Below are 27,560 nucleotides of genomic sequence, written 5' to 3'. Positions count from 1 at the left end.
TCCTCTTACAACCCCTTCAGTATTTCTTAAACTGGAGGTCCTGACCCCAAACCAAAACTTTAAGAAGCACTGCTTAAGTGCTGAAAGAAGTAATATTCACAGATTAATGTCCCGAAGGAGGTCACGTTCCTCCCACTACATAATATTGCTTGATGATCTCACAAGCCCCAATGGGTTCCATTAACCTTCCTGGGCACGTGATTCCTAGATTTTTCCATGCTCTCAACTCTCTCCTGATCTTCAGTCTAGCATTTCCAGCTGCCTGTTGGACATCGCAAACTGGATGCCTTATAGAAATCTCAAACTCAACAAATCCCAAACTGAACTCATTATCTTTCTGCCCAACTCTCCCCTCTTCCTAATTTCCCTACTACTAGCAAGGACGCTGCCATTCTCTTGGAGGTTCCCGGGAGCACAGCCTTTCTGGTCTTCTCACTCTCACTCCCATAGCCAATCAGTTGCCAAATGCTCCATGGGCCTCATCTTCCTCATCTGTGAAAACAAGAGACTTGGATTAGATGGCCATTGAATTCCTTTCTAGATTTATAGCTATGAGTTTATAGTAAGAATTGTCTAGAGCTCTGAGAGATGATGATTTACAAGATCACATGGAATATTTCAAAGGTAAGACTTGAACACAAGTCTTCCCTATCCCCAAGGCCAGTTGTCTATGCACTCTGCTGAATTTCCTCTACAGAAGCCTTTTTGGTTAGGCTTTTCACCACTAAAGGAATGCATTGTACTAAGTGTATACTTCGTCTCTGCTGACCAAATCCCTCTTTTGACTTGAACAAAATATTAGAATAAATAGTGAGTCATGTGCAGTGAATATGGGGAGTGGGGAGTGATAAATAGCTAAGGTTTATAAGAAACAGAACACAGTAGAATAACTTGATAACCTTCCCTGACAAAATGACAGGATGAGAGTAAGAGAATTTGTTGAAACTAAATTATTCAGAAGCTACAGAGGCTGATGCTGTATTGGGGAGGGAAATTGGAAAGGTGATGTCTCAAAAATCCTGCAGGGAGAACCCACAGAGTAACTAATAATGAAATATCCAATTGGGTCGAGGCTCCAAAGTGGAGAACTGATCCCATTAATTCCTGTGAAGAGAAAGTAAATAGCACTGTGATCCTATCAGCTGACAGTTTCAGCAAAGAAGGACTACAGAGAGATCAGAGGAGAGATAAAAATTACTCAGCATGCTGGAGGTCTCAGAGGAATGGGGAAATTAATATCAGATAAGAGGCAGCTTAAATAAATGTAAAAGATCCCACCACAGCAGGGGAGTCAATCCAAGTACAAGGGGAACACTGTTTAAAGATCCATGAGATGAGACTATATGAGAGGACATTAGTGGGTTAGAAATTGGGTTGTTATTTTGGCAATGATTACAACTCAGCTTCCCAAGGTTGGTCACGGGGGAAAGGCTTGAGACAGTGACAAAAAACAAGCAGAGGGCTGTGTATTCTGGGCTGACCCCCCAGGAAGCTGGAGTAGTTTTAATGAGCACAGCCCATACCAACTATCGTACATTTTACTTGTCTGCATAGGAGACATAATACCTAAGGACAATGGAAGCCTCTTTAGTCATTTCTCGTAGGTCCCCACTATTCATGCGTTTATTGGGAATGTAGCTCAGAGCTTAGTAGCAAAGGATTATGATGTGAAGTGTATCCCTACAGCAGCGAATGCCTTCCACTCTAATATTACTAAATTTCTATGTGTCTTATAAAAAAAGGCACTTTGCCTCATTCCTTAGGGTATAGGTTGCCTCAGTGGGGGACAATTTTTAATTAGATATTGTTATTATTTTTGATATTACTGCCTTTCTTTGAATCCAAAGCACTCAGTGCAGTGGCAGGCACATAGTGTGTGCTTATAGGGGGAAGCTAGATGGCTTGGTGGGTAGAGCTCTGGGCCTGGACTCAGGAAGACCTGAGTTCAAATATGGCCTCAGACACCTACAAGCTATATGACCCTGGGCAAGTCACTTAACCTCTGTTTGCTTTAATTGGTTTTGCTTTAAGCAGGAGAACAAAATGGCAAACCATTCCAACATCTTTGCCAAGAAAACCCCATGAACAGGATTGCCCATGTGGTCACAGAGAGGCAGACATGACTGCACAACATGTGCTTAATAAACATTTGTTGAATGACTCTTTCAATAATGCACAAATGGAAAACTTTCGACTATTGAGTTCTTACAAGTTACATCCTTTGGATTCACAGGGAGAGATACAGTAGCTATGCTCTAATTGGGTAGATGCGTAGCAAATAACTATACTGGTGTGGAGACAAATTTAAGTTCAATGTAAGGAAAACAACCCTATCTCTTAGAATTATCCCAAGTGAAATGCACCATCTTGGGAGATAGTGCGTTCCTCTTCAAAGGAAGGAAGTGTTTAAGTAGATGATGAAAGATCATTTGACAAGGATGTCATAGGGGAAATTTCTGTTCAAGTCTGGGTTGGCTTCAATGACTGCTGAGGTTCCTTGTAGCCCTGAGAGTCTAGGATATTTGCATTTGAGCTAAGCAAGTCCTTAGAATTAGGAAAAGCCATGTTCTAGAACTCATTTCTTATGGAAAGTAGGTATGTAAAAATAGGGACCTGATTTGGACTAATAGAAAGAAAAAAAAGAAAAAAAAACTTGAATAAAGTCTTAGAATTATAGACCCAGAGCTAGAAGAGACTGAGAAAAGCATGTACATTAACCCACTCATCCTATAAATAAGAACACTGAAGTACAAACCATAAGTTGTTGAGGCAGGATTTCAACCCAGGTCTCCAAATCCAATGCTCTTTTCACTTCACTGCCCTGATCTTATTTGACTTGTTCAGCAATTATTTTACTGCCAAAGCTGGCTGCTCTTTAACTATGTGCTCTTAGAACCTATTTTGCTAATCCATATTAACCTACAGGAAAAATGGGGCGGGGAGGGGACAAGAGAGCAGGGGGGCTGATAGAGGGAAAGGCAGATTGGAGGAGGGAGTAATCAGAAACAAACACTTCTGGGGAGGAACAGGGTCAAAAGAGAGAATAGAATAAATGGGAGTGGGATAGGATGAAGGGAAATATATTTAGTTTTTCACAACATGAAAAAACCTATTTTGCTGATTTTTCTTAGTTTTGATCTTGTCTGTATGCTACATACATAGCCCCATTTCTTTTTTCCTCTTTGTGTCTTTCATCTCTAATACCTCACCAAGGTGTAGTGGCCATTCTATGTCCTCTGAAAACAAGGTCCTGCAAGTTCTGTCTTAGATCTTTCTGGATGGAGAGATAGAGACAGACTGAGCATATGGCCTCTGAGGACCCACCTAGCTATTAGGGAATAGGTTCATCACCAGGTTGGCCTCAGAGTGGATGAGTTATTCAGGTGTGGCAAATCTCAAAGACTATCATTTGCAAATTGTGTTAGTGAAAGTTATAATCGCAGTAATAAAAAACATTGAACATCAGTTCATTGGTGTATCCTTGTTCTGGCTAGCATTAAGATATTATTAATACCGAGAAAAAGTTTTGTACAAATCTCTTAAAATTTTATGATACTGGTTTTAACAATTGATTCTATTTTTCTTACATTTGTCCTGCTTGTGACCCTTTCATCAGTTCCCTGAATCATGGTTAACTGAATACATGCCCTCCCCCCCACTCCAATTTCCATCTTTTCTATTCTTCCTTTCAGTCTTTGGGGTTTGACAATCCTTTAGAAGCCATGCTTAATGGAAAGATTCATTTATAAATCATGGTCTTTTCTCTTTCTAGACTCCTGAGGAGCTGGAAGATATTTCAGATCTGGAAGAAGATCACGATGTCCGCAGTCACACCAGTGTTCAGACAGAAGGGAAGACAGACCGGGTAGGTGTCTTTGAAAAGGGATGAAAGCCTCTGTTGTGCTGGGATCGTGAAGCTAGGAAGCTCATAAAAACATGGATGGACATGGCAGCTGTCTTGCAGCAACTGGGGGAAAAGAAACACATTTCTGAAAATACAAAACAACAACAAAAAAGTGTTGTGTTCTTGAATATCTTTTTTTAATGTTCTTTTTTTTTTCTTTTGGTGAGGCAATTGGGGTCAAGTGACTTGCCCAAGGTCACACAGCTAGTAAGTGTCATATGTCTGAGGTAGATTTTAACTCAGGTCTTCCTGACTCCAAGGTTGGAGCTGTATCTACTGTGCCATCTAGCTGTCCCTGTTCTTGAATATCTTATAAATTATTTTGCATCCTCTCACCTGCTGAGGTTCCTTGTAGCCCTGAGAGTCCAGGATATTTGCATTTGAGCTAAGCAAATCCTTAGAATTAGGAAAAGCCATGTTCTAGATCTCATTTCTTATGGAAAGTAGGTATGTAAAAATAGGGACCTGTTTTTTTAGGGCTGGGGGCTGAAAAAAAAAAGCCCATTCCTTCCTCTGTGCTTGTCTCTAAAGCTCATAGGGCAACTGTTTTGCATAAGTCATTCTTTGGATGAGGATATCGAACTGAAACATTCACTTGTTAGTTTAGAGCAGGAAAGCTAAGCTGGATGAAATCATAACCATCTTCTAGATGATACAGGGGAAAAAAAAATGTTTCACGATGAAAGCTCCACCTCTCCGTCTTCTTAACTTCCTATACAAAATCAGAATGGCAAAGGGATTTTTGAGTTTCCTTAATCAGCCTTAAGCTTGGGACTACGTTTTTCTTTTTATTACATGCTTATTATGTGCCTCTCAGGGTGCTGATTTTGGTCCCTATGAGTGAGAATATGTTGTCGAGCTGACAACAAGAGAATAGAATAATAGAACAACAATAGAAGTGAACAATAGTAGCAATTCCCAATCATCTATTATGTTTCTGTTATTGTTTGTTGAGTCCTTTCAATCATGTCCCTCTTTCCAAGGTCCCATTTGGGGTCTTCTTGGCAAAGATGCTGGAGTGGTTTGCCATTTCCTTTTCCAGCTCATTTTACAGATGAGGAACTGAGGCAAGCAGGATTAAGTGACTTGCCCAGGGGCACATGGCTAGCAAGTGTCTGAGGCCAGATTTGAACTGGATCTAACGTTCATTAAGTAACAAGCATTCGTTAATGATTTTCTGGCCATCTTCATGGCCATCTGCTGCACTCCAGTCTATGGCCCAGAGCAGCTGATTGCTAAGCTTTCCCCATATCTAGTTCACCCTATGAAGACCAACCGTGTTCTCCCCACATTGAAGCACATACATTTTCCCAGTCTTGCTTTGGGAACAGTAATCCATCAAGAACGTCATTCTTGGAAAGAGGATACCAATCAGCTGACCTAGGACTCCACTCACCAGATTCATTACCTTGGTCTTAACTTCTTTATATATGTTATCTTGACCAACTAGAATGTGAACTCTTGAAGATCAGGAACTGTATTGATTTTGTACCTGTGACTTCAGTGCTTAACACAGTAAATAATAAATCCCTTGTTAACTGATTGGCTTATTTAAAAAAAAATCATTACCCATTTGTGCAGTCAGTGCTTGGTATGTGCTAGAGAGATGATTTGGAGTAACTGATTTAGAACTAGCCTTCAAATCAGGAGTATTGAGCTTCAAGAACTGCCTCTAATTCAGACTGTTGGCGTGAACCTGGGCAAGTCACAGAATTTCTCATTATCCCAGACTTCTTAGAAGGGGCAGAGCAGTGGCTGAAGGGGAAGAATGAGTTTCCTCACAAGGAGTTCCTAACACTAATAAAATCACAGATCTAGTCCATCTGCCTCTCCATATGCTAAGTACACAAAGAAAAATAGCAGGAGTCCAATCCCTCAAGAAATGTTCATTTTATTACAATATTTTATATCCTTTCACAATTCTGGTCTTTGTTTTAGGAGGAGGTAAGGTGGTGAAAATTTACACATAGAAAAATACAACAGACTTACAAAGTACTATGTGATAGGATGGGTAAGCCTTGAAGGCATCTAGGGATTGTAAAAGGTTAAGGTGAGGCAGAACTGCATTCTAGGCATAGGGGACAGCCTGTGCAAAGACTCAGAGGTGGGAGATGGCATGCTGTATACCAGCAAGCAGGCCACTTTGGTTAGAATGTAAAATGTGTAATAAATATTGTGTAAGTTGGAATAAAAAGTATGTGTTAATATTGCCATGAAATGAATGAAAAGAGAGATAGGGAACAGCTTGTGGAAGCGATCAGATGTTAAGCTGAGGACTTTATATTTTATCATAGAGAGCACTAGTAATGGTCTCTAACTCCACAAATTGTTATGAGAGCTAGAGCTGGAGAAGGTCTCAAAGGCCATCTAGCCCAAAGCCCTCAATACTGAGCCCCAGGGAAGTAAAGTGACCTTTCCAAGGCTTAACACCATTAGACAAGTATGCAGTTTGAAATATGTGTGTGTGTATAGATATATGGATATAAATCTGTAGATATAGATCTGTATGAGGGGTTTTTTTTTGTTTTTGTTTTTGTTTTTCATTTTTTGTTGTTGTTTTTACTATACAACATTGCTGACGAAAGCTCCTTGGAATATAGACTCGCTTGGACTTGAAGTCAGCAGAGACCTGGGTTCCAATCTGATCTCTCCCAGTTGTTAAGCATGGGACCGTGGGGATTCCCTTTACCTCTCTGAGGCTCCACTGCCTCATATGTAATGAGGGCTAGTAAGAAAGCCCTGTAGCACCTCCACGTTGCCCAGGGTTGTGGTGAGGCTTGGCCAAAGTCTGTAGAGCACTTATAACAAACCTTAGGAGCTTCAGAGAAGGTGACTATCATTTTTGATGAGATGCATGCAGAGATAGTATGGGTGTAGGGGTCAAAAAAAAGTCTCTACTTGGTAACATTGACTCCATCCTTGGCCCCCCTCCTGGAATTCATGGTATTAAAACATATTTTTTTTAAACTAGGAAATACTTAAGCACATTATCTTAGGTGCAGCCTTTGTTTTAGGGTTCCTTGAATCAAGGAGCTATTTGGTCAGATACTGGGCAGCCAATGCAGATAAGCGTATCCTCTGAGAAGAACCCTGCTGTTCATTCAGATTCTCTTTGCCGTTTTCAGATCCAGGTATCTATGGAAAATAGCCAATTTCTAAACCCGCAGGCCTTTGCATTTCGCCAAAATGTGATTATTTAAATTAATGAAGATGAGATGAACTAAATAGAGAGAAAGACAGTAGGTTCTGGTGAATAGGATACTAAGCTTAGAGTCAGAAAGCCCTGGGTTTAAAGGCTACCTCTGACGGTTAGTAAATGTGCTACCCTGGGCAAGTCATTTTTCCTCTCAGAGTCTTGATTTCCTTACATGGAAAGTGAATGTAACAGTATCTACCTCACAGAGTTGTTCTGGTTCTTTACATAAATGGAACAATGCACATAAAGGGTAAATCTTAAAATGTGATATGTGTTGGATTTTTTTATTTAATCTAAACAGTAAGATTCTGATTCTACTTCTGTTATGATGCTCTCTGCACCCAATATAAGATTAAAAAAATAGAGATGGAGGGAAAAGGGGAGGAGGAATAAGGAGCTGGGACTGAGGGCAGCAGGTCCAGGTCTGCTCACTGCTCATCCTCTTCCCTTCCCCGTCTCCCACCTCTCAACCTGTCCCTAAGGGTCTTGCATGTGAGTTTGTAAGGGTGTGCAAAGGAGGAGGAAAAAAGTGAGCACAACTCATCGATGCGTTCAAAAAAAAAAAAAGGGCAATGTGTAACACCTGTGGACCGCTCACCTCCAGGAAGGGCTGGGGAGGAAGAACAGATAAGTCAGCCCTAGTGAATAACATTCAGAGGACAAGATATCTGTGGTCAGAGACCCTGACTCTGAGAACTTTCTGGTTTTTGCCTGCTGCTGTCTATGGAAGCACATCTTGTCTTAGAACACTAGGAGGAAAAGATACTTGTGACTGGCATGCACACTAGGAGGATACTCAGAGGATAAGACATTTGTGGTTGGAGATACATGTTCTCAGAACATTCCAGTTACTACAGGCTTGTGCTCTGTGGGAATTTAATCAGTCTCAGAACACTCAGAGAACAAGGTATTTGTGGCTGGAGACACACCCTCTCAGACCTACATCTCCTAGCTATCCTAGAACCAGAGGGAGGACAGTAAAAGCTGCTCTATCTGTACAGTCCCAAAGAGAAAGGAGCTGACACCAGGCAGGGATGCTGAGCCACATTTAGGGCTGGAGGGATCCCTGCATTGAAGTTTGCTGCAAGCAGGTCACCTTCAGAAGGAATCACCTGATTAGAGATTGGAATACTGAAGCAGGAGCCAAGCATCATGGTGCTGAATTTGGGAGAAAAAACTATAGCAAATCAGGAAGCCAAAGACAGATGAGGTAAATAGGTAATAGAAAGGGAAGTTACCCTACACTAATACTTGGGAATTTATATATGTCCAGGTGGGTTAGTGGGGGTGGTTCACTGCCAAGCCTCCCTAAACTCACAGTAGGATAAATTGCCTAGGCTCAAGGGTGGGGAACTTCCTGTCTTGAGGCCACGTGGGGCCTTCTAGATCTTTAAGTACAGCCTTTTGACTGAATGCAAATTTTACAGGAATGGGTTCCCCACCGCTGATAGATCCTCATAGGTATTGCAAAGCCCCCCTTTTTTTTTCTTCCTTCGTTTTTATGTTCTTGACTGCAGGCACTTTTTGCATTGTTATTGTACAAGTAATACCTTTCCTATAGTTAATGCTTTGGGTCTATTGAGCACTTATAGGGAAGTTGGGGGCTCTTTCAAGGAGATTGAATGAGCAAGGCCTAGAAGGTATTTAGGTATCGTCTAATCCAACTTTCTTATTTCATGTATTGCCCTCCCTAGATGAATTCACACAATCCAAAAAAAAAACAACAACAAATACTTAATTCATGGTTATTAATAATGCCTAAACCAAACTTGGAGGTGACTGATATAAAATTGTCGAATTAAAAATACAGTTATCCCTTCCACATGCTGATTTTCCCCATCATGGTTTCAATATATAGTGAGTCAGCATAAGAAATTAAATGGGAATTTTGGGGAAGTTTTGCAGAAGCCCTAGATGACATGGAAGGCCAGCAGACAACACAGAGCCTATGACCAAGGACATAACCCAAATTTTATAATAAGACACTGCAAACATCCCATAAAAGAAAAAGAAAACAAAAGTCAGACTTCTCTACAGAGGGAGGGCCAAAATTTTTTACATAGATTTTCCAGATTGTGGGGGCACCATGCCCTAACCCCTGTGATGTGGAAGGGATAAAACTATATTTCCAAATATTAATTCAATATAATGCAGGAAGAAAAAAAAAGATCCAGATTTATTTCTGATTTAAAGAACAAGCAAGCAAAACAAAAAGGGAAAATTTTTCATCATTGTCTTTGGTGTGTTAGAAATTGGGACAAATGAAAGATTTTATTATTTTGTAGAAATTAGAATGCTTTATTTTTTTTCCTGGGCAGTTGCATCTTCTTTATCCACTTTCATCTCCCACTGATAATTCAGGGCACCTAAATGAGCCCTGCAGACTCTCATGCAAGTGACAAAGTGTCTGGAGTCCTCCTGTAGCTGGCAGTTAGCTGCCTTTGTCAGACAAATCTAATAGGACTCATTGGTGAGAGAACAGACCTGGGGAATGATTCACTGCTGGACTAGCCTTCTAGGAAGATAAATGGCATTGGAAATTGGAAATGATATTTGCTAAGGGTAAACTTTCCTGATGCTTCCCTAGAAGTCAAAAGGTGTTGTGCTCACAACAATCCTGTGACATGGAGTGAGCTAGGCAGGGAGGGTACATGGCAAGCCAGGACTTCTAGATCGATGGGTGGGAGGCATTTTGTTGAAGAGAAAGAAATTCTCAGCAGCAATCTTCCACCCTTCTAGCCATTTCTCCACCCCCAGGTGCTTATTTATTTAGTTATTTTGCGGGGAGCAAAAGGTGGGACTTGGGGTTATATTTATGGTCCTTAGTACACTTGGCAATATAACCCCCAAGCTTCATCATGTGGTGAAATATTTAAAAGACTAAAGAATGAAATTTGATGAGCTGACTTTGGACAGTCTTATCAAAGCATCTTGTAGGCTGCAGAACATCTATTTGCTGCATTTACACCTGCTCTGGCAGTTTCTAAGCTGAAGGTGTTATCTAAGGTTTTGCGGCAGAACTTTAACTAACATTTAGGATCTCTTGGGTAAGCAGCACTCAAAGTGCTGTCCAATTAGCTGTTTCAGAGAAATGTACTTTTTGGAGTGTTGGGGGGGGGAGGAAACTCATGGAGAGAACTTAGCACTTTGGGACATAAGTTCTATGGAGGAAGAGACCCTGAGACACTACATTGCTCACATGGTGGGGAGATGGAGTAATGTAGAACAGTGGAAAGAGGGTGTAACTAGTTGCAAGACCTGAGCTGACACACCAGCTTTGTTGTTACTAGCTTTGTGGCCACAGCCAAATTATGAAACCTCTCCGTGTTTTAATGTCATCTACAAAATGCAGGTAGATGCCAGGACTGCTAGGTGGTGCCATAGTGTAAAGAGCCATGGAGACATGGTATCAGGAACACACTTCCTCCTGAGTTCAAATCTGGCCTCAGACATTTACTTACTAGCTGGGTGAACCTGGGCAAGTCACTTAACCCTGTTTGCCTCAATTTTCTCATCTGTAAAATGAACTGAAGAAGGAAATGGAAAAACCACTCCAGGATCTACCAAGAAAACCCCGGATGGGATCATGAAGAGTCAGACAGGACTAAAACTGACTAAATAAACACAAACAAACAAACAAACAAACCGCTGCTCTAGATGATATATCTAGCGTATAAGGTCATAGGATGTAGAAGAGGAAGGTATATTGGGGATCATATAATACAACCCTTTCATTTTATAGAAAGTATTTTGTTTACCAGGGGAAGAAATAAGGCAAAGTTGGGGCAGGAATGAGAATATCTGAAATCTGGCTAGTAGCTCTGGTGGCAAAAATCCTTACTGATATCTACTTATGTTAATTCTTTTTTTGTTGTTGTTGTTGTTTGTATGTATATACCCATACATACATACACACATACATAAATATGTATATATGTGTAAATATGTATATATGTATATATAAACAACAAAAGATAAAAAAATATGTATATACATAAACACACACACACACACACAAACACATATGTGGTTTGTTTTCCTACCTCTTGAAGGAGTATAAATGCTATTAGTGTCCTTTCATTTTTTCAGCCCTGAAACAAAGCTCCATTCACCCTTCCCTAGTTATGCTTCTGTTTTACAGTGATATAGTGGGCTGTGGTCTAGGGGCAATTTCCAGCCATGTAGTGGCAGTTATTTATCATCTTTTGTTTTTAATAGTTCTGCTCCCTGTGGCATTTCTTCTACTTCATCACTTATCTCTGTCCTCAGTAACAAATGTCTCAGAGCACTGGGAAGGTTTAACTAACATAAAATGATTGAGAGTCCATAGGTATTGAGTGAGACAACAACCAAGGTGAATAACACATTTCTTATAAAACAATGGCGGTTCTGCAGTGCAAACTTGCAATTATTTAAATCACTAAAATAATTTGGACAGACATGGTGGATCTATCTAATGATCATATATTATACACAAACATATCTGTGCTTGGAATTATGAAGATGTGACTTCAAATCCTCCCTCAGAGCTTAGAAGTTGTGTGACCTTGGGCATGTTATATAGCCTTTCTTAGACTTTCCTCATCTGTAAAAGGAGGAGATCCTCTAAAGTACTGTCCAGCCCTAAATCTGTCATCCCCTATCACTTGAAGCTGAGACTTTATTGAAAGGGAATGCACAACTGAGTCACTCACTTAATTTTTCCATTCTTCCATCAGGGATGGGGGCATAGGAGGACAGAGAAAGACAGTCTCTATGATATCATTTGAAAGTGACATAGAGAATAAGTTCTTATTTAAGGACAATTTTACACCTAAGACTACCAATAGGAAGCTTTTATACCTTTATTAGTAATTGTTATAGCCTCTAAAAACACTGTGTTAAAAGGGAATGTTTATCTTTTAATTTCAGCTGCAGTTGTGTTAGGCTCTTTGATAAAATGAAACACAATTCAAATTCCAAGAAGATCAAGGGAGAATCTTTACATAAAATGAGCCATGGTGGTCATGCTACTTCTTGCCATTGTCTTTGTCATAGATTATGCCAGGTTTAAATCTAGAAGGGACCTTAGGCACATTCTAGTCCAATCCACTCATTTTATTCATTTATTTATTTATTTATACATTTATCTATCTATTTATTTATTTATTTGTTTGTTTGTTTATGTATTTATTATTTTTGCCTTTTAGGCAATTGGGGTTAAGTGACTTGCCCAGAGTCACACAGCTAGTAAGTATTAAGCGTTTGGTCTGAGTCCAGATTTGAACTCAGGTCCTCCTGACTTCAGGGCCAGTGCTCTATCCACTGCGCCACCTAGCTACCCCTCCACTCATTTTAGAGATAAGAGAATTGAAGCTCATGAAAGTTAAATGACATAATCACGGACATACAGATATGTGTGAACATACAGTTAAGTATGACACGCAAAACTTAAATTCAGGCTTCTCCTAAGAAATGGAGAAAAGTTATAAAGTGGTAGATTTAGGTTCACTATAACAGAACACTTCCTAACCCAGACTACCTATGTGACTCTGGGCAAGCCACTTAACTCTTGTTTGCCTCAGTTTCCTTGTCTGTAATAATATAATATTACAATGATATTATCTACCTTCCGGGGTTGTTGTGAGGATCAAATAATACAATAATTTTAAAGTGCTTGGCACAGTGCCTAGCACATAGTAAGCTTTATATAAATATTAACAGATTTATTATTATTATTATTATTGTTGTTGTTGTTGTTATCATCATCATCATTACTATTATTATTGTTGTTGTTGTTATCATCATCATCATCATCATCATCATTATTGCTATTATTATTGTTATTATTACATTTATATCTGTCCATGTAAAGGAATGGGTTTCTTTGACAGTAGTGAGTTTCCGGACACTGGAGGTCATCTTGGGCAAGCTATCTGATGACTCATTGGAAATGTTATACAAATGGCTTTTACTCATTGACAGTTTAGACTTGATCTTCTCTGAGGTGGCATTTAACCCTGACAATCTGTGTTTCTGTACTTAAAAAAAAATAGTCCCAGTGTTTTGCGGCAAGGGTGGGGGAGGTGAGAATCTCACTCTCATTCAGATAACAAGAACAGTCATTTTGGAGAATACCATGTGGGTGAATGTTTTAAAATTACCTGTGACTTCTTCCTCAGGATCAGAGAAAAGAACCATCACTTGTTCCTTTTAACTACAGCTGCTCAATTTAAAAGCCAAAAAACTATCAAAATTAAGATGTGTTCTGGATCCCTTAGTTTAAGTTTTATCTATGGTATGTCAAGCGAAAGAGACAATGTGCTGAAGTCCAGAGTGGACCAGATATGAAGTCAGGAAAAAGTGGGTTCAAGTCTGATACAGATTGGGCAAGAAAGTTAGTCTGCCATTGCCTCACAAAACTCTCAAGATCACATATTTTGTCATCTGCATTGTTGAAGTGAGGTTTCACATGATAAATTCCTAAAATCAATAAAGTCACAAATCTGAACCTCTAAGGTCAGGGGCAGAAAGAGAGCTAACTTTCCTTACTTATATATTTTATTAGACTGTATTATTACATTAAAACTCCAAAGGACCTTTGCCATCATCATTAAGGGTACTTTTACCAACCATGAGCAAGGCTGTCCATCTGTGGATGCCTCAAGCATTTCTCTTTCAAATCCTCACATAAATCCATCACGGGAATTACACTGCTGAGGATTGCTGTTGTCATCATTATGTGTCGTCTTCTTCTTCTTCTTTTCCTTCTCCTTCTTCTTCTTCTTCTCCTTGTCTTCTTCTTCTTCTCTTTCTCCTCTTTCTCCTTCCTTCTCCTTCTTCTTCTTCTTCTCCTTGTCTTCTTCTTCTTCTTCTCTTTCTCCTCTTTCTCCTTCGCCTTCTCCTTCTTTTCCTTCTCCTTCTCTTTCTTCTCTTTCTCCTCCTCCTCCTCTTCCTCATCTTTCTTCTTCTCCTTCTTCTGCTTCTCTTCCTCTTCCTCCTCCTCTTTCTCCTTATTTTATTTGTTTCTTGAGGGTGTTGGGTAACCAGAACTCTGATTTCATGGATCAAGGGAGAACTTCTATTGCAGAAACTCAGTCCATTGAAGAAGATGAATGATTGAACAAATGAATGAATAAAAATGATTTTATTAAGGACTTACTATCTTAGCACTGTTCTAAGCACTCAGGATACAAATAAAAAAGTTAGTCCCTCTGGTCAAGGTTCTCACACTCTTTGAGTAAGACAACATATAAGAAAGAGAATTCAGTTGCAGGGCTGATGTCTAAACCTAAAAGTACTAAGGTTTTAGCCAATGGTCATATCAACAGGCCCAGAGGTCCTTAAACTATTTCAGTAGGCCACAAAAAATTATTGGGGTTCTTGAGGAGTAGATGGAAAGGCCTGTAAGATCATGGGAGGTATTATCACAGGAGATGGGAAGAGCTGGTATTCCTCCATATCACTTTACATGAGAAATAGAGTTGATGACTTCTATTTCATCCCAACCATATGAGGAGTCCAAAAACCTGAGAGGGTTCTAATTAGTGCTTTATGAAATGTATGGAAGGCAAGGAACGAGAGCATCTGGGTGGCCAGTCTTAACATTTTGGCCATTGCAGTTGGGACTGATGGGGGCACAGACAAAGGGAAAAAGAAAATGAGGAAATGGCACCCCCTTTGGTGTGGCCTACACATATAATTTATAATTATTTACCTGATGCATGGAGAAGTAAAATAAATTGATGAAAAATAATTTATTAAATGCTTATTATGTGTGAAACGCTGTACCAAACACTGGGGATCAATGTAGAAAATCAATATAATCTCTCTTTTCTACGAGCTCACCATTCTAATTAAAGGAGGGTGACACCACCTATAGGAAATTGTAGCTGCTAGTCAGAGAGAAGGGCCCATGATCCTTAGGGTGCAACAGCCAAGCAGCTGAAAGGCAGCCCTTTTAATGTAATTTTTTTAGGTAAAACCATATCTGTTTCTGATGTGTCAAAGATTAGGGTGTCATACATTTGCTTTTCTTTATTTTCAGTACCTTCAGTTACTGAGAAAATGTCTTTTGCATAATCACATAACCAGTACATGTCAGAGGCAGAGAGTGAACCCATTTCTTTCTGCCTCCAAGGCCAGACACCTGTCTGATCTGTCCTGCTACTTCTCACCATTGGGTTAAGTCAGAGGTCATGACCTCTAATTGGAATAAGAAACAGAAGATAGTGGGTACCAGATTTGAAACCAGACGTTTGGTGAATAAATGCTGAATAGTTCCCACTTTATTTATCATTCTCATTATCACAAGCTTGTTTTACTGTTTGAAATAAATTATTGATCATGTTTATTGTAATAGCTCAGCTAAACATCGCTGCTTCTGCAGTATGTACTTAGGATCTGCTTGATGAGGAGGCTTTGTTATTCTTTTAGCATAATATTCACCGAATAGCATGCTGTCTGCAAACCTGCTGTGCCTTAAAGAAAACCCTGCAACCTTGGAGGGTGGTGTCAGCCCTAGAAATAGAAGGAAATTAGGGCAGAAATCAGAACAGTTGCTTGGTTACTGGATATAACCTCGAAACATTGACAGGAGTAAGTGAACTGGAGTGTATCTGATCTGAAAGAACTTGGGATGATCCTTCTCACAAGCAAACAGCAGAAGCAGAAGCATGGGGCAGGGGAAAGGGAAGGGGAAGGAAATGGGCAAGGGGCAGGATGCCCATGTCTCAGCATCCCACTGGTGTTAGGGAAGTTGTTTTCTTAGCTTGCTTGCTCAGGTCTGCTGCGATGAGGACTCTGGTTTGAAGGAGAAGGTTATCTAAAATTAGACCCTTGCTGAAAATCAAGGAACTACTCATTACCTTTTCAAGGGTTTAAGAATCAGTTAGCCTGGCATAGTAAAATGAGCATTAATTGGGAGAAGAGGAACTGAATTTGAGTTCCCTGTCTGCTTATCCTGCCCTATGATCCTGGAAGCTTGGGGAAGTTGGGGCAAGCCAACCATGGTTCCCAATTTCCTCTATAAAATGAGGGCAAGGACTAAAGGCCCTTTTGTTCAAGGTCTTTTTCATAGAAAGAGTCCTGGATTTGTAGTGCTATGTTGCTTTAGATCCTGGCTTTGACACTTGCCATTTGTGTGAATTTGGATAATTCATTTAAACTCCTTGGGTCTCCGTTTTCCTCTCTATAAAATGTATTATGTGATCCCCAAAGTACTTTCCTCTTCTAAATCCTATGACCTCATGCCCTAGACCTACAATCTAGAGCAGTGGTTTTTGTTGTTGAAGTTCAGTTATTTTAATGGTGTTTGAGTCTTTATGATCCCATTTGAGGTTTTCTTGGCAAAGAGAATGGAGTGCTTTGTCATTCACTTCTCCACATTATTTTACAAAAGATAAAACTAAGGCAAACAGGGTGAAGTGATTTGCTCAGGGTCAGCCAGTAAGTGTCCAAGGCCGGATTTGAACTCATGAAGATAATGAGTCTTTCTGACTCCAAGCACAGCCCTCTATTTGCTGTGACACTTAGCTGCCCCCAGACCAGTGGTATCAAACTCACATAGAAATAGGGCAATTAAACTGCAACATAAGGGTCTGTCTGGGCCACATATTGACTCAGAAAACCCCCTATTAGCACTGCCTATGTTCTATTGTATTTTTATTTATTTTGTTAAATATTTTGCAATTACATTTTAATCTGGTTGGGCACTTGGAGCCCTATGGGCTACCTTCAGACAGCCTGTTTGATACCTCTGATCCAGATAATTGCAAATCATTTTTAAAAGATCCACACAATATAGGAAAACCTGAATTCAGTGGACATGACATTATCCATTTAATTTTATATTTATTTTTAAACAGTAACTCTTATCTCATGCAGAGTTTCTGTTGACTCATAGAATGTAAGTTCCTTGAGATCAAGGACTATTTTTCCATTTTGTATTTCTATCCATGTACAGTTAATGGAAAGATCATGAGATTTGGGGTTAAAGGATCTGGCTGTGCCAATTGTGGTCTGTGTGTCCTTTAAGCTCTAAAAGGAGCTGTTAAAATAAATGACCTTCCAGATCTTGACCTATAAACCTTGATCCCCAGAGGGTAATATGGTGCCTGGAGCACAATAAAAATTTAATAAATATCCACTTCTTATCTTCCAAGTACAAATTAAAACCACAACATTGACAATGAAAACATAGGGCCATTTTGGTAGTTAATGTCTACTCCATCAGTTATCTATCCACTTACGATCTCTTAGACCTGACTTTCCCTTCTTTACCTGCCTAGGGCTGGGGAGACAAAGTGAGAGAAAGGGGGAGAGAGATGGAGGGAGAGAGGGGAGAGTGAAGAGGAAAACAAAAGAGAGAGAGAGAGAGAAAGAGAGAGAGAGAGAGAGAGAGAGAGAGAGAGAGAGAGAGAGAGAGATTGAGAGAGAGATTGAGAGAGAGAGATCACTAAAAGAGACTTCCTATAGTAGACAGCCCTGAGTGGAAGGATTATGAGGCAGAGTGAGAAGGGAATTCATTCCAGCCTTACTGTGACAGCCAAAGCAAAAACACAGAGGAGAAAGATTCAGTCCTGCTTCAGGAAACTGCAAGCAGGTTGCTTGGCTAGATCAGAGAATGGGTTAAAATAGAATAAGTTGACATAATGACTTCTTGTGCCCTGTTTCCATAGATATGCACGCCAAGCTCAACTTCACTGTCCTTTATTTTTGTCATTGTCAAAACAATATTATTTTCTCTTTCCAAATAACATACAGTGTGCAAAGTATATTCATAGACACTTAATGACAAATAACTTTTCATAAGTAAGTTGAAATATCTCTACAAGGGCATGTACTGCCCTTTCCTGACTCATCTCCCATGAGTCAGCTAGTTCATTGTGTCCAGTATTCCATTACCTATCTCTACTAATATAACTCCCATTTTCCCCCAGACCTAGAAGGCACACTTTCCTCAACTCACCTATAAAACAAAAGAAGCTAGCAAAATTCGTTAGAAAATTATAACCCAACATTATAACCCAACAACATTTTGTTTAGCAGGACTCCACGTGAAACATAAAAACTCACACTGAGAGAAAGTAAAGGGCTAGAGCCAAATTTCTTATGCTCCATGGAGATGGCCCCATGCCCTAGATGCCCTTTTCTGAGTCATCTCCCTGCGCCAGCCTTTCTAATTTTGCACTTTCTGATTTTGAGCCTTTTCCATACTATTCCCTCATTGTTTAGAATGCCCTCTGAGCACCTGGACCAGTCTCAGCCATGGGTCAGAACTAGCTGAAGCCCCATTTCTCCAACCATTCCATTAACAGCAAGCATAGACAGGCAACTACTACAGTTTCACTCTTTTGCAGATGTGACTACTCTTCCCTCCCCAGTGAGATTGTCAGCTCTCCTAAGGATGTGTTAGACTTCTGCTACTATGTCCCACAGCATTTCCTGTGGGGTTATGTGACTAGCAAATGCTTTCTCAAATTGAATCACCCTGGTGAAGTAAAGCTCATTGCCATAGAAGCCTTCTTTCCTTACAGCTCTGGGTTTCCTCTTTCCCCATCCCCTCATTTTGTAATATTCTCAAAATGTTATTGGTGAAAAATGAAGAACAGTGTGCTCAAGAGAGAAAAGGAAAAGATGGCCCTTCAACATAACCTCTTCTCTTAGCTATTCTTGAGATCCTGTCAAGCTTAATCTAGCCTGTTTTACTATAATAAAAATTTTCATACTAAACATTTTGGTATTTTTAGAGTTACTTTCCATCTACTTACTTTTCTTGTGTTTATGGATTGATATAAATTTTCTCTCCCTCGTTATAATGTCAGTTCCTTGAGAGCAGTAACTGGTTTTGCCCTTTTTTGTATCCCAGGAGCTAAGCAGGGCTTGGCACACTGTAAGTATTTAGCAAAAGCTATCTGATTGAATGATTGATGGTTTAGATACAGGACTGGTCTTAGTGTTGTTTGCCCTTTGTTCTAAAAGAGGACCAAGACTGATTTGCAGGTGAATTTGATTCAAGTGAGGGAGGGCTGTACAAAGTCACCAGCCTTACTTCCTCCTCTGAAGCCATCTGGGTCCAGTAGCCAGATATAGATCAGAAAGGCTGAAGATGGCCCAGGATGCAGATGGCCTTTTAAAGAAAACTTCTTTTCCAAGTCTCAGTTTGACTGAGTCAATGCCCAGTCAATGATTAAGGCAGGTAAGAAATGAGGTCTTAGAGTAAGGAAGACCTGGATTGGAGTATTGCTCTGGACCCATAGAAGCTATGAGAATACGAGCAAGAGACATCCTCTTCAAGTCTCTCCAGCTGTCATGTAAAAATGAGTTTCCTAACTGAATCAGCAGAGGGATTTTTCACTTATTTCAAAAATAAGTCTACTAAAATAATTTATATAATATTTTTGGACCAGCCCTCAGGATATACTAGCATAGAAACCAAAACCTACCAATGTAGATCAGGACATGCTATGGAACTTACAGATTTAGGTAACTCCCTGAGGAACTGAGAGGTTAAGCGATTTTCCCACAGTCACACAGCCAATATGAATCAGAAGCAACCCTTGAACACAGGTCTTCCTGATTCTGAGACCATTCTAGTATTTGTAATACAGAATAGACTCTCCTATAGCATTTACAGAGTACAAACCTTTGGTTTTTGTTGTTGTTTTATTGTTATTTCTGTTTTGTTTTTGCAACTCTTAGCTTATTTGAGCCTCACAACAGCCTTATGAAGGTAATGACAGTTGTTATTATCTTCATTTTACAATGAGGAAATTGAAGCTCAGACAAGTCAAGTGATTTTTTTCCAGTGTCATTCAGTTAGGGATGTCATGCAAGTGAGATTCCAGAGAGGTTCCTGATTTCAAATCCACTGGTGATGTTGCTGGATCTGTATTATGAGATAGGATATTATGATCTCTGTTTTTGACAAATGGGCCTATAAAAGTTTTTAGGCTGAATATTGCCCTTTCTTCCTGTTGAGGTCTAGGGGTACTGGGAACCTGAATTCAAGGGCAAACGATACAGGTCTTGCCTCAAATGAATTCAACTCCAGGGCCTTTTAGGGGTCCACCATTAGCACCTCATTACTACCTGCCTAGAATTTTAGCCTTGAACAACACAAACTTAGCTATTTGTTTCCCCAGGGGAAAAATAAGTCGGCATTCTCTCCTCAAGCCTGTCTCTAGCCTAGCTCCTTTGACTTATTCAATTCCTTCTGGCTTCTTCCATCAACTTCAAGAGCAAGTATTCTAGGTTGCCATTAGCACAACACCTAAGACTCTATCGAAAAGGACTGAGTACTGTTAATTCCAACAGGGAAGACTTGCACAAGCTTATACTGCAAGCTTGTACCACAATTCATATTCATTAATAGTATATCTCCTCGTTATCCATTCCTTGGTCTAGTTAAGGTAGCCAGCTGGTTCGTCGGATACAGTATTCCATTATCTATGTCTATTAGCATAACCTCCATTTTCCCCCATACCTAGAAGGCACCACTTCCTCAACTCAGCTGTAAAACAGAAGAAACAAGCAAAATTCATTAGAACCTAACAACATGTTGTTTAGCAGGAATCCACGTGAAACATAAAAACTCACACTGAGTTAAAAATAAAGGGCTAGAGCCAAATTTCTTATGCTTCATTTGAACTCAAAAAAAGGCAAGAGTAGCAATCAGGATCTCAGACAAGGCAATGGCAAAAAACACACTTGATTAAGAGAGATAAACAAGGAAACGTTATTGTTCTGAGAGGCACATTAGAAGATGAATTAACATTAATGCTTAATATATACACACCAAATGCCATAGCATCTGAATACTCCACTTCCTAAAATGAAAATAACATCATTTACACTTTCACTGTGTGTCAAACTTCTTTCGATGCATATCTCAGGAGACCTTCCTGATTCTATCAGTTCTAAGCGCATTCTTTCCTGAAATTACTTTGAATTGCACTGTGTATACTTCATGTATATTTAACTAGTACATCTATTGTATTCTATAGCCTCTCCCCAGTCAAAAGTAAGCTTACTGAGGGCAAAAACTCTTTTTCTTTTCCTTTGTATGCCCAGAACCCAACAGTTGCTAGTGGAGAGGGCTTGTAGCAGTGATTTCATTGGTAAAGGGAACTCCTACATCTGGGAACCTCCCCACAGTGTGGGTAGGCATCTTTTTGGCAAAGCTAGTCATATGCAATTGCCTAGAGGCCTGAGAGGCTCCTTAAACAGAGTCAAGGAAATATTGTTGTTCTTCTTCCTTCTGTCTGAAAGAGGACCAACGATCTCATGAGTGTAATGTCTTGACTTGCAGATGAATTGGATTTGAGTGAGGCAGAGCTGTGCAAAGTCATCAACTTTGCTCCTGGAAATCCAGTGGCCAGATAAAGGTTATGATTGATGATAACCCAGGATGCACTGGTAGGGGTGGGGACCTTGGCCTTTCTAAATTAGGATCTTTCCCAGGTCTATTTGTCTAAGGCCACTCCCATTCCATGACTAAGGGCTAGCTAAGAATTGAGATAAAAGATGTTCCAATTTACCACCCCAAAGATATCAGTCTGAGAGGGGCAGTCTCCCTCTTCCTAATGGATTGTAAGTGTCTGGAAGGCAGGAATTGAGGTTGGAGGGGGGATCTTTTTGTCTTTCTGTTTACAGGTTTTTGTAGGGGTAAGAGGCAGGTGATTAGTAAATGTTGGATTTTGATTTGAAATGGTGCTTAACAAAGTTAAATTACTAATCAACAAAACTAATCAGATCTTAAGGCCTTGGGACTTTCAGTGGAGATGCTGTTAGAGCTTAGATGCTGGTGAGACTGCTGACCATTGGGTGAGATAATAAAATATCATTTTTCCCCTTTGGTGACCCAATGCCCAACTGTTTGCAAAGATGACAATGGACCATTAGCAAAACCACAGAGGTGTTGGACCCACCTGAGCTGGTGGCAGAATCCCCATATTAGGGGGAAAGTTTATTCTTGAGAGTGAGATGTGAGGAGGCCAGATTGGAACTGTTCAAATTTCATGGGCATCTGGGAGTGACAGAGGAGTAAAAGTCAAATGGGTGCCATAAGGGAAGTCAGTTAGCACCTTCTATGTGTGAGGCACTGGAGCTTAAAAGGCCAGGATCTCCCACTGCATTCTGGGCCATCTCCAGCCATCCTGATCTATGTGTTATCCCTGGACCCAGATGGCTTTGGAGGAGAGAGTGAGGCTGATGACTTTGCACAGCCCTCCTCACTTAAATCTAATTCACTTGCACGTTATGATGTCACCTCCTGATGTCATGATCCTCTTTGAAAACAAAGGACAAACCACACAAGCCAGAACAGAAAACAAATGCTATTTACACTCATTCTATGCCAGGCCTGCACAACCTGCTTACAGCCCTCAGGCCACTTGTCTCACACCAAAAAATTTTGGGTGCCCTGTGAAAAACGTGGAAGAAAACATCCTTTGTATGTAGAAGAAATCCTTTGGTGGTTTGCAGGTTGTGTAGGCCTGTTCTAAGCTGTCAAACCTAACCAATGAACCACTGAGTCTTGGGGGTGGGGCCTGTTATTGGCCATTTAATGAAAGCTGGAATTATTTGGAAAGAAATATGGATCAGAATAAGGACGTGAATCCAGGTCTTCCTGATTTAGAGTCAGGCTTCCTTTTACCCAAGGCTACATGGATTCTACTACATACACTATGAAGTTAATAAAGATTGTATTCCACTGAATTGAGTCTCTTTGTACTTCCTGTGATCAAGGTAATGCCAAAGGGGAGAATGGAACTCATTATGAAACATTTACTTTTTTTATAATCATCCCTTAATTACTTAATGCATTATTTTATTAAGTATTTTAAAAGCAAATAGGACCCTCTTCCACAGTATTCTGACAGCACAAACATTTCCCTTCTTTTACATTGAGGCTTCTGTTCACAATCACATCATTGGGTGCATTAGTGACAATCTGATGGGAAGATCAAGTCCTTTCAGCATTTGCTACAACTCCCCATGATACTTCCTTGATTAACTTACACTGGATTACAATGTCCATTTTATTTACAAAGGCTTTGAAGGCTGTATTTTCTGCTAATGTTTAACCAACTGAAAGGCGAGTGCAGTGCTTGGAAACAGAACATGAGAATGCATATCAGGAGGCATTATGGTTGGGCCTGATGAAGATGGAAGCTATTTGATTTTTCAGTGATCTGACGTGAAGTTGGAACTAGAATTTTATCCTTTCTACCCTGCATTAGCCTAAATTCACTGAACTGCTTCGATGAATGAAAAAAAAACAACTGTTTCATTCTTTGTTTCCAAAATAAGATTGTGAATTTAATTCTAAGATTTTAAGAGAATTTGGCCAGCAGCTAGGCAAGAGGCTTTAGCATTGGAAATTGTTCAAGATGGCCAGAAAGGGGGATAGGAGCTGGACGTGTGATTTCATTAGTGAAATAAACTCCCAGGAAAGGAAAATTCCTCCTCCAAAGCAGATTGACCTCTTCTCTGAAACTCATACTTTAAATTATTGTTAAGTGACTTGCCCAGAGTCACATATATGAACAGTTTGTGTCAGAGGTGGTCATTGAACCCATGTTTTCTTGGTTCCAAAGCTGGCTCTCTATTTACTACATCACCCACTGCCTCACAAGAAGGCAGGAGCAGTCCTTTTAAAATCATCATCATCATCATCAAGCTTATATTTTTAACTAATGACCTGAACAGAGGTTATAGACTTGGGTACTGAAGAGGTCTAGGACTTTTGGGGTGCTGCTGGGGGACACCCCAAGATTGGAGTACTGGACCCTACCTGAATGAATTCAACTCAAAGTTTCTTTCAGCCAGAGGAAAAGATTATTAGTGATAAATCGCATAGGCCAGGTGAGACCTGTAAGGATGAGTGGGCATGAGAAAAGCTCAGCCTTTGGGGCATGAGAGATTCTCAGGCTACTAATGCCCGTGGGGACAAGTGGGCATGAGAAGGTCTCAGCCTTTTGGGCTTCAGATTCTCAACATCTGAATGGGGGCCAGGGTGGATCTTAAATTCTAAAGTAACTTTGGGTGGCCAGATGAGGTGGCTGGGAAAAGGGTCTAGGTAAGAATTCTAATTGGGGAAGTCTGAGAGATTGAATAGACAGTGGGAATAGCTAATGGAGGGAACAGGAAGGCATTGGTCAAAGGGAGATAAGGGGAGTAGTTTAAGTGTTTTATGGGGCCTGTAATGGAGGGAGCTGGAAGATATCTGAGTAAGGCCAAAAGGTGAAGGCTAAGGCTTCCAAAGGGAGATAAGGAGCTGGGGTCTGTAGGCAATTGGGAGCCAGATTCCCTTTGGGGTAAAGGTGGGGGAGGAGATCTCTGAGCTCACCCCATCAATACCAATGTTTTACTGGGAGACTAGAGATCCAGAAGAGTGGGAAGAGTAGATGTAGAAAGAGTAAACCAATGGGAGAGCCAGGATGAAAGGGTATATATTATCAGAGAGAATAATTCAGTTCAAGGGGCAGCTAGGTGGCGCAGTGGATAGAGCACCGGCCCTGAAGTCAGGAGGACATGAGTTCAAATCCAGTCTCAGACCAAACACTTGACATTTACTACCTGTGTGACTCTGGGCAAGTCACTTAACCCCAATTGCCTAAGGGGAAAAAAATAATTCAGAGTTCAAATGCTTTGAGGTAGAAACATTTAGGATGAAGTCAAAGGTGTGACCACCTCTTCAGAGTGTAAGAAATAGAAATATAATGAGTCTGTGTATTAAAGTGAGCAAGTGAAGTCACTGGTCTTCTCCTAGTAGACAGGGATGATATCAGTAATTCTGTGCCATTCATCTATGTTAAGAATAATTAGAAGGGGCAGCTGGGTGGTGCAGTGGATAGAGCACTGGCACTGGAGTCAGGAGGGTCTGAGGGAAGATAGCCAGAGAGCCATTAATGAATGCTTATTATTTAATGTACAGGACCAGAGTTCAAATTCCGCCTCAGACACTTCTTAGTTGTGTGACCCCAGGTAAGTCACTTAATTCCAATTGTCCAAGAAGAAGAAGAAGAAGAAGAATTTAATTTGGTTCTGATTATGCTAATTGCATTAGATGTTATTGTGGCACAGAGAGGGGATAGTGTCCATGGAGAAGATATCTGAAGATTATGGGAATTTAACCTTTTTAAGTCTCAGTTTCCTTATCTGTTAAAAATTTTGTGATCTGATGACCAAGCTGAATAATCCATTTTCAAGTGTTAGATGCTTTGAGAAGAGCCTGATTAGGATAAAAGTGGAAAGTGGTTTTGTCAGTCAACAGAATCTACTCTTTGCTTGCTTTCTGTTAGCTGTAATGAGTGAAATGAACACAGTGCTATGAATGTCTTAGTGTTGAGGGGAAGGTCATTTTACACTGAGTTCAGGGTCAGACAGGGTGATGGTATTGAAAATGCATCAAGGATAATAAATAGGTTATACACAGGTAAAGGTATCAGCTTAATTAAAATGGGAATCACTATCACAGCTTTCTTGGTCATATTGACTCTGTACACACATAAAACCCATAAATATATAGTAGGATAAATGATACACTTGGCCAAAATATGTTGGCCACTCTTTTTCCTGCAAATTCTAACTTATTCAGTCAACCAATAAGTAGCTATTAACAGTTAGTATGATCAGACATAAAATAAAAAGATGCCTGCCCTCATGGAGTTTACATTCAAAGAGGAGAAGCAATGTGCACATATGTAATGAATGCAAGATATATACAAATAAACACATAAATTTATATATGTATATGTGTGTGTATCCATATGCATATATTAATATATGTATGCCATATGTATAAAAATATTTTCTGTTTATAAACATATATGTGATTACTTTAGAAGGCGAGGTAAATACAGAAAGAAGTAGGTCTGATGAAGATGGTGGTCTTAAAGTTGTGTCTTGAAGGAAGGATAGTATTCTAAGATAATGATGAGGTAGGATATGCCAAGCACACATATTCCAGGCAAGGAATACTCCCTGAAGATACAGAGTTATAGAGATAAGAAATGGAGTATCGCCTGTGAAGAATAATAAGTAGAGTAATATTTTGGAACCATATTGCACATGGAAGAGAAAAATGTTTACTATTATTAGAAAGATAAGAAGAAGTTGGGTTGTGACAAACTTTACATGACAATCAGAGGTGGGTATGTGTGTATACACACACACACACACACACACACACACACACAACCCTGGGATGTCATGGAACCACTGGAGTTCCTTGAGTAGGAGAATATCACAGAGCTGTGCTTTAGGGAAAATCATTGGTAGATGAGAGAATGAGTGATTGAAATAGAAAATTCCAAGTCAGGGAGAGTAATTTTTACCTAATAACAAAAATTTATATGGTACTTATTATGTGCCAGGAACTGTTCTAAGTGCTTTACAATTATTATATTACTTAATCCTCATGACAACCCTGTGAGGTAGGTGTCATTATTATTCTTATTTAACATAGGAGTGACCTAAGACAAACTGAAGTTAAATGACTTGCCCACAGTCACACAACTACTAAGTGTCAGTGGCCATATTTGAATTCAGGTCTTCCCTATTCCCAGGCAGCACTGGAATCAGTGCTCTATCCAGTGCATAACCTTACAATAATTCAAGTGCTAGAAATGTTAAGGGCCTGAATTAATGTGGCTGCTTAGAGGAGGAAAAAGGGATGAAAACAAGATATTTTATGGAAATAAAAATGATAAAATGTGGCAATTGATTGTATATGTGGGATAAATGAATGTAGCATTTGACAGTGAGATTGTGAACCTTCATGAAAGGATGATGACACCCTTGTGTGTAATATGCAAGTTTGGAAGAGAAGTATATTTGGGGGAAAAAAGATGATTTCTATTTTCAACATATTGTTTGAGATGCCTAATGAACAATACATTTGAATTGTTTAGTAGGCAGTTTGTGGGACAGGAGGTTAGGAGAATCTATGGCTGGCTGTCTAGAACTGAGTATTATTTACAAAGAAATTATATTTAAATCCATGAAAGCTGATAAGATCACAAGTAAGAGAAAGTATAAAGAGAAAAAAGACAAGGGATTAGGACACAGTGCTTGACTACATCTATAGTCAATGATAATGGTATGGAAGAAGATGCAACAGAAGAAACTGAGAGGGAATGGTCAGAGAGGTAAGAGGAGAACCAAGAAAGACCATTGTCATGAGGATGGTCAGCAGTGTCAAATGATGGAAGAAGGTCAGAACGATGAGGATTGAGAAAAGTTCCATTAAGAGATAACTGGTAACTTTAGAGAAATTATTTTCAGTTGAGTGATGAGGTTGGAAGCCAGATTGCAGAAGGTTTAGAAGAGGATGAGAAGAACAGAAGTGGAGATGCAGAACATAAACAACTTTTAAAAAAGAAATTTAACTAAGGGGAGGAGTGTAGAAATATACAATGATTGCTATTAGTGAAGACAAACTCTACTAATGTATTTTTTTTCAAAGATGGAGAA

General features: G+C 39.8%; 1 protein-coding gene across 3 annotated transcripts in view; it reads left to right on the top strand.

Moving 5' to 3' along the window:
* CTNNA3 (catenin alpha 3) overlaps positions 1-27,560 on the top strand; it is a 1,889,266-nt gene that overhangs the window by 1,651,868 nt on the left and 209,838 nt on the right. For all 3 annotated transcript variants that reach the window (XM_020998213.2, XM_078150742.1, XM_020998214.2), the window contains exon 14: positions 3,773-3,865. In XM_020998213.2, the coding sequence (XP_020853872.1) occupies positions 3,773-3,865 (93 nt within the window). The remainder of the gene's footprint in view (positions 1-3,772; positions 3,866-27,560) is intronic.

The sequence above is a fragment of the Phascolarctos cinereus genome, unplaced genomic scaffold, assembly GCF_003287225.1.
Source record: "Phascolarctos cinereus isolate Bilbo 61053 unplaced genomic scaffold, phaCin_HiC Scaffold_3;HRSCAF=262, whole genome shotgun sequence".
Classification (NCBI taxonomy): domain Eukaryota; kingdom Metazoa; phylum Chordata; class Mammalia; order Diprotodontia; family Phascolarctidae; genus Phascolarctos; species Phascolarctos cinereus.
Note: the sequence above shows the minus strand (reverse complement) of the source record. Positions and strands in the feature narration are given on the sequence as shown.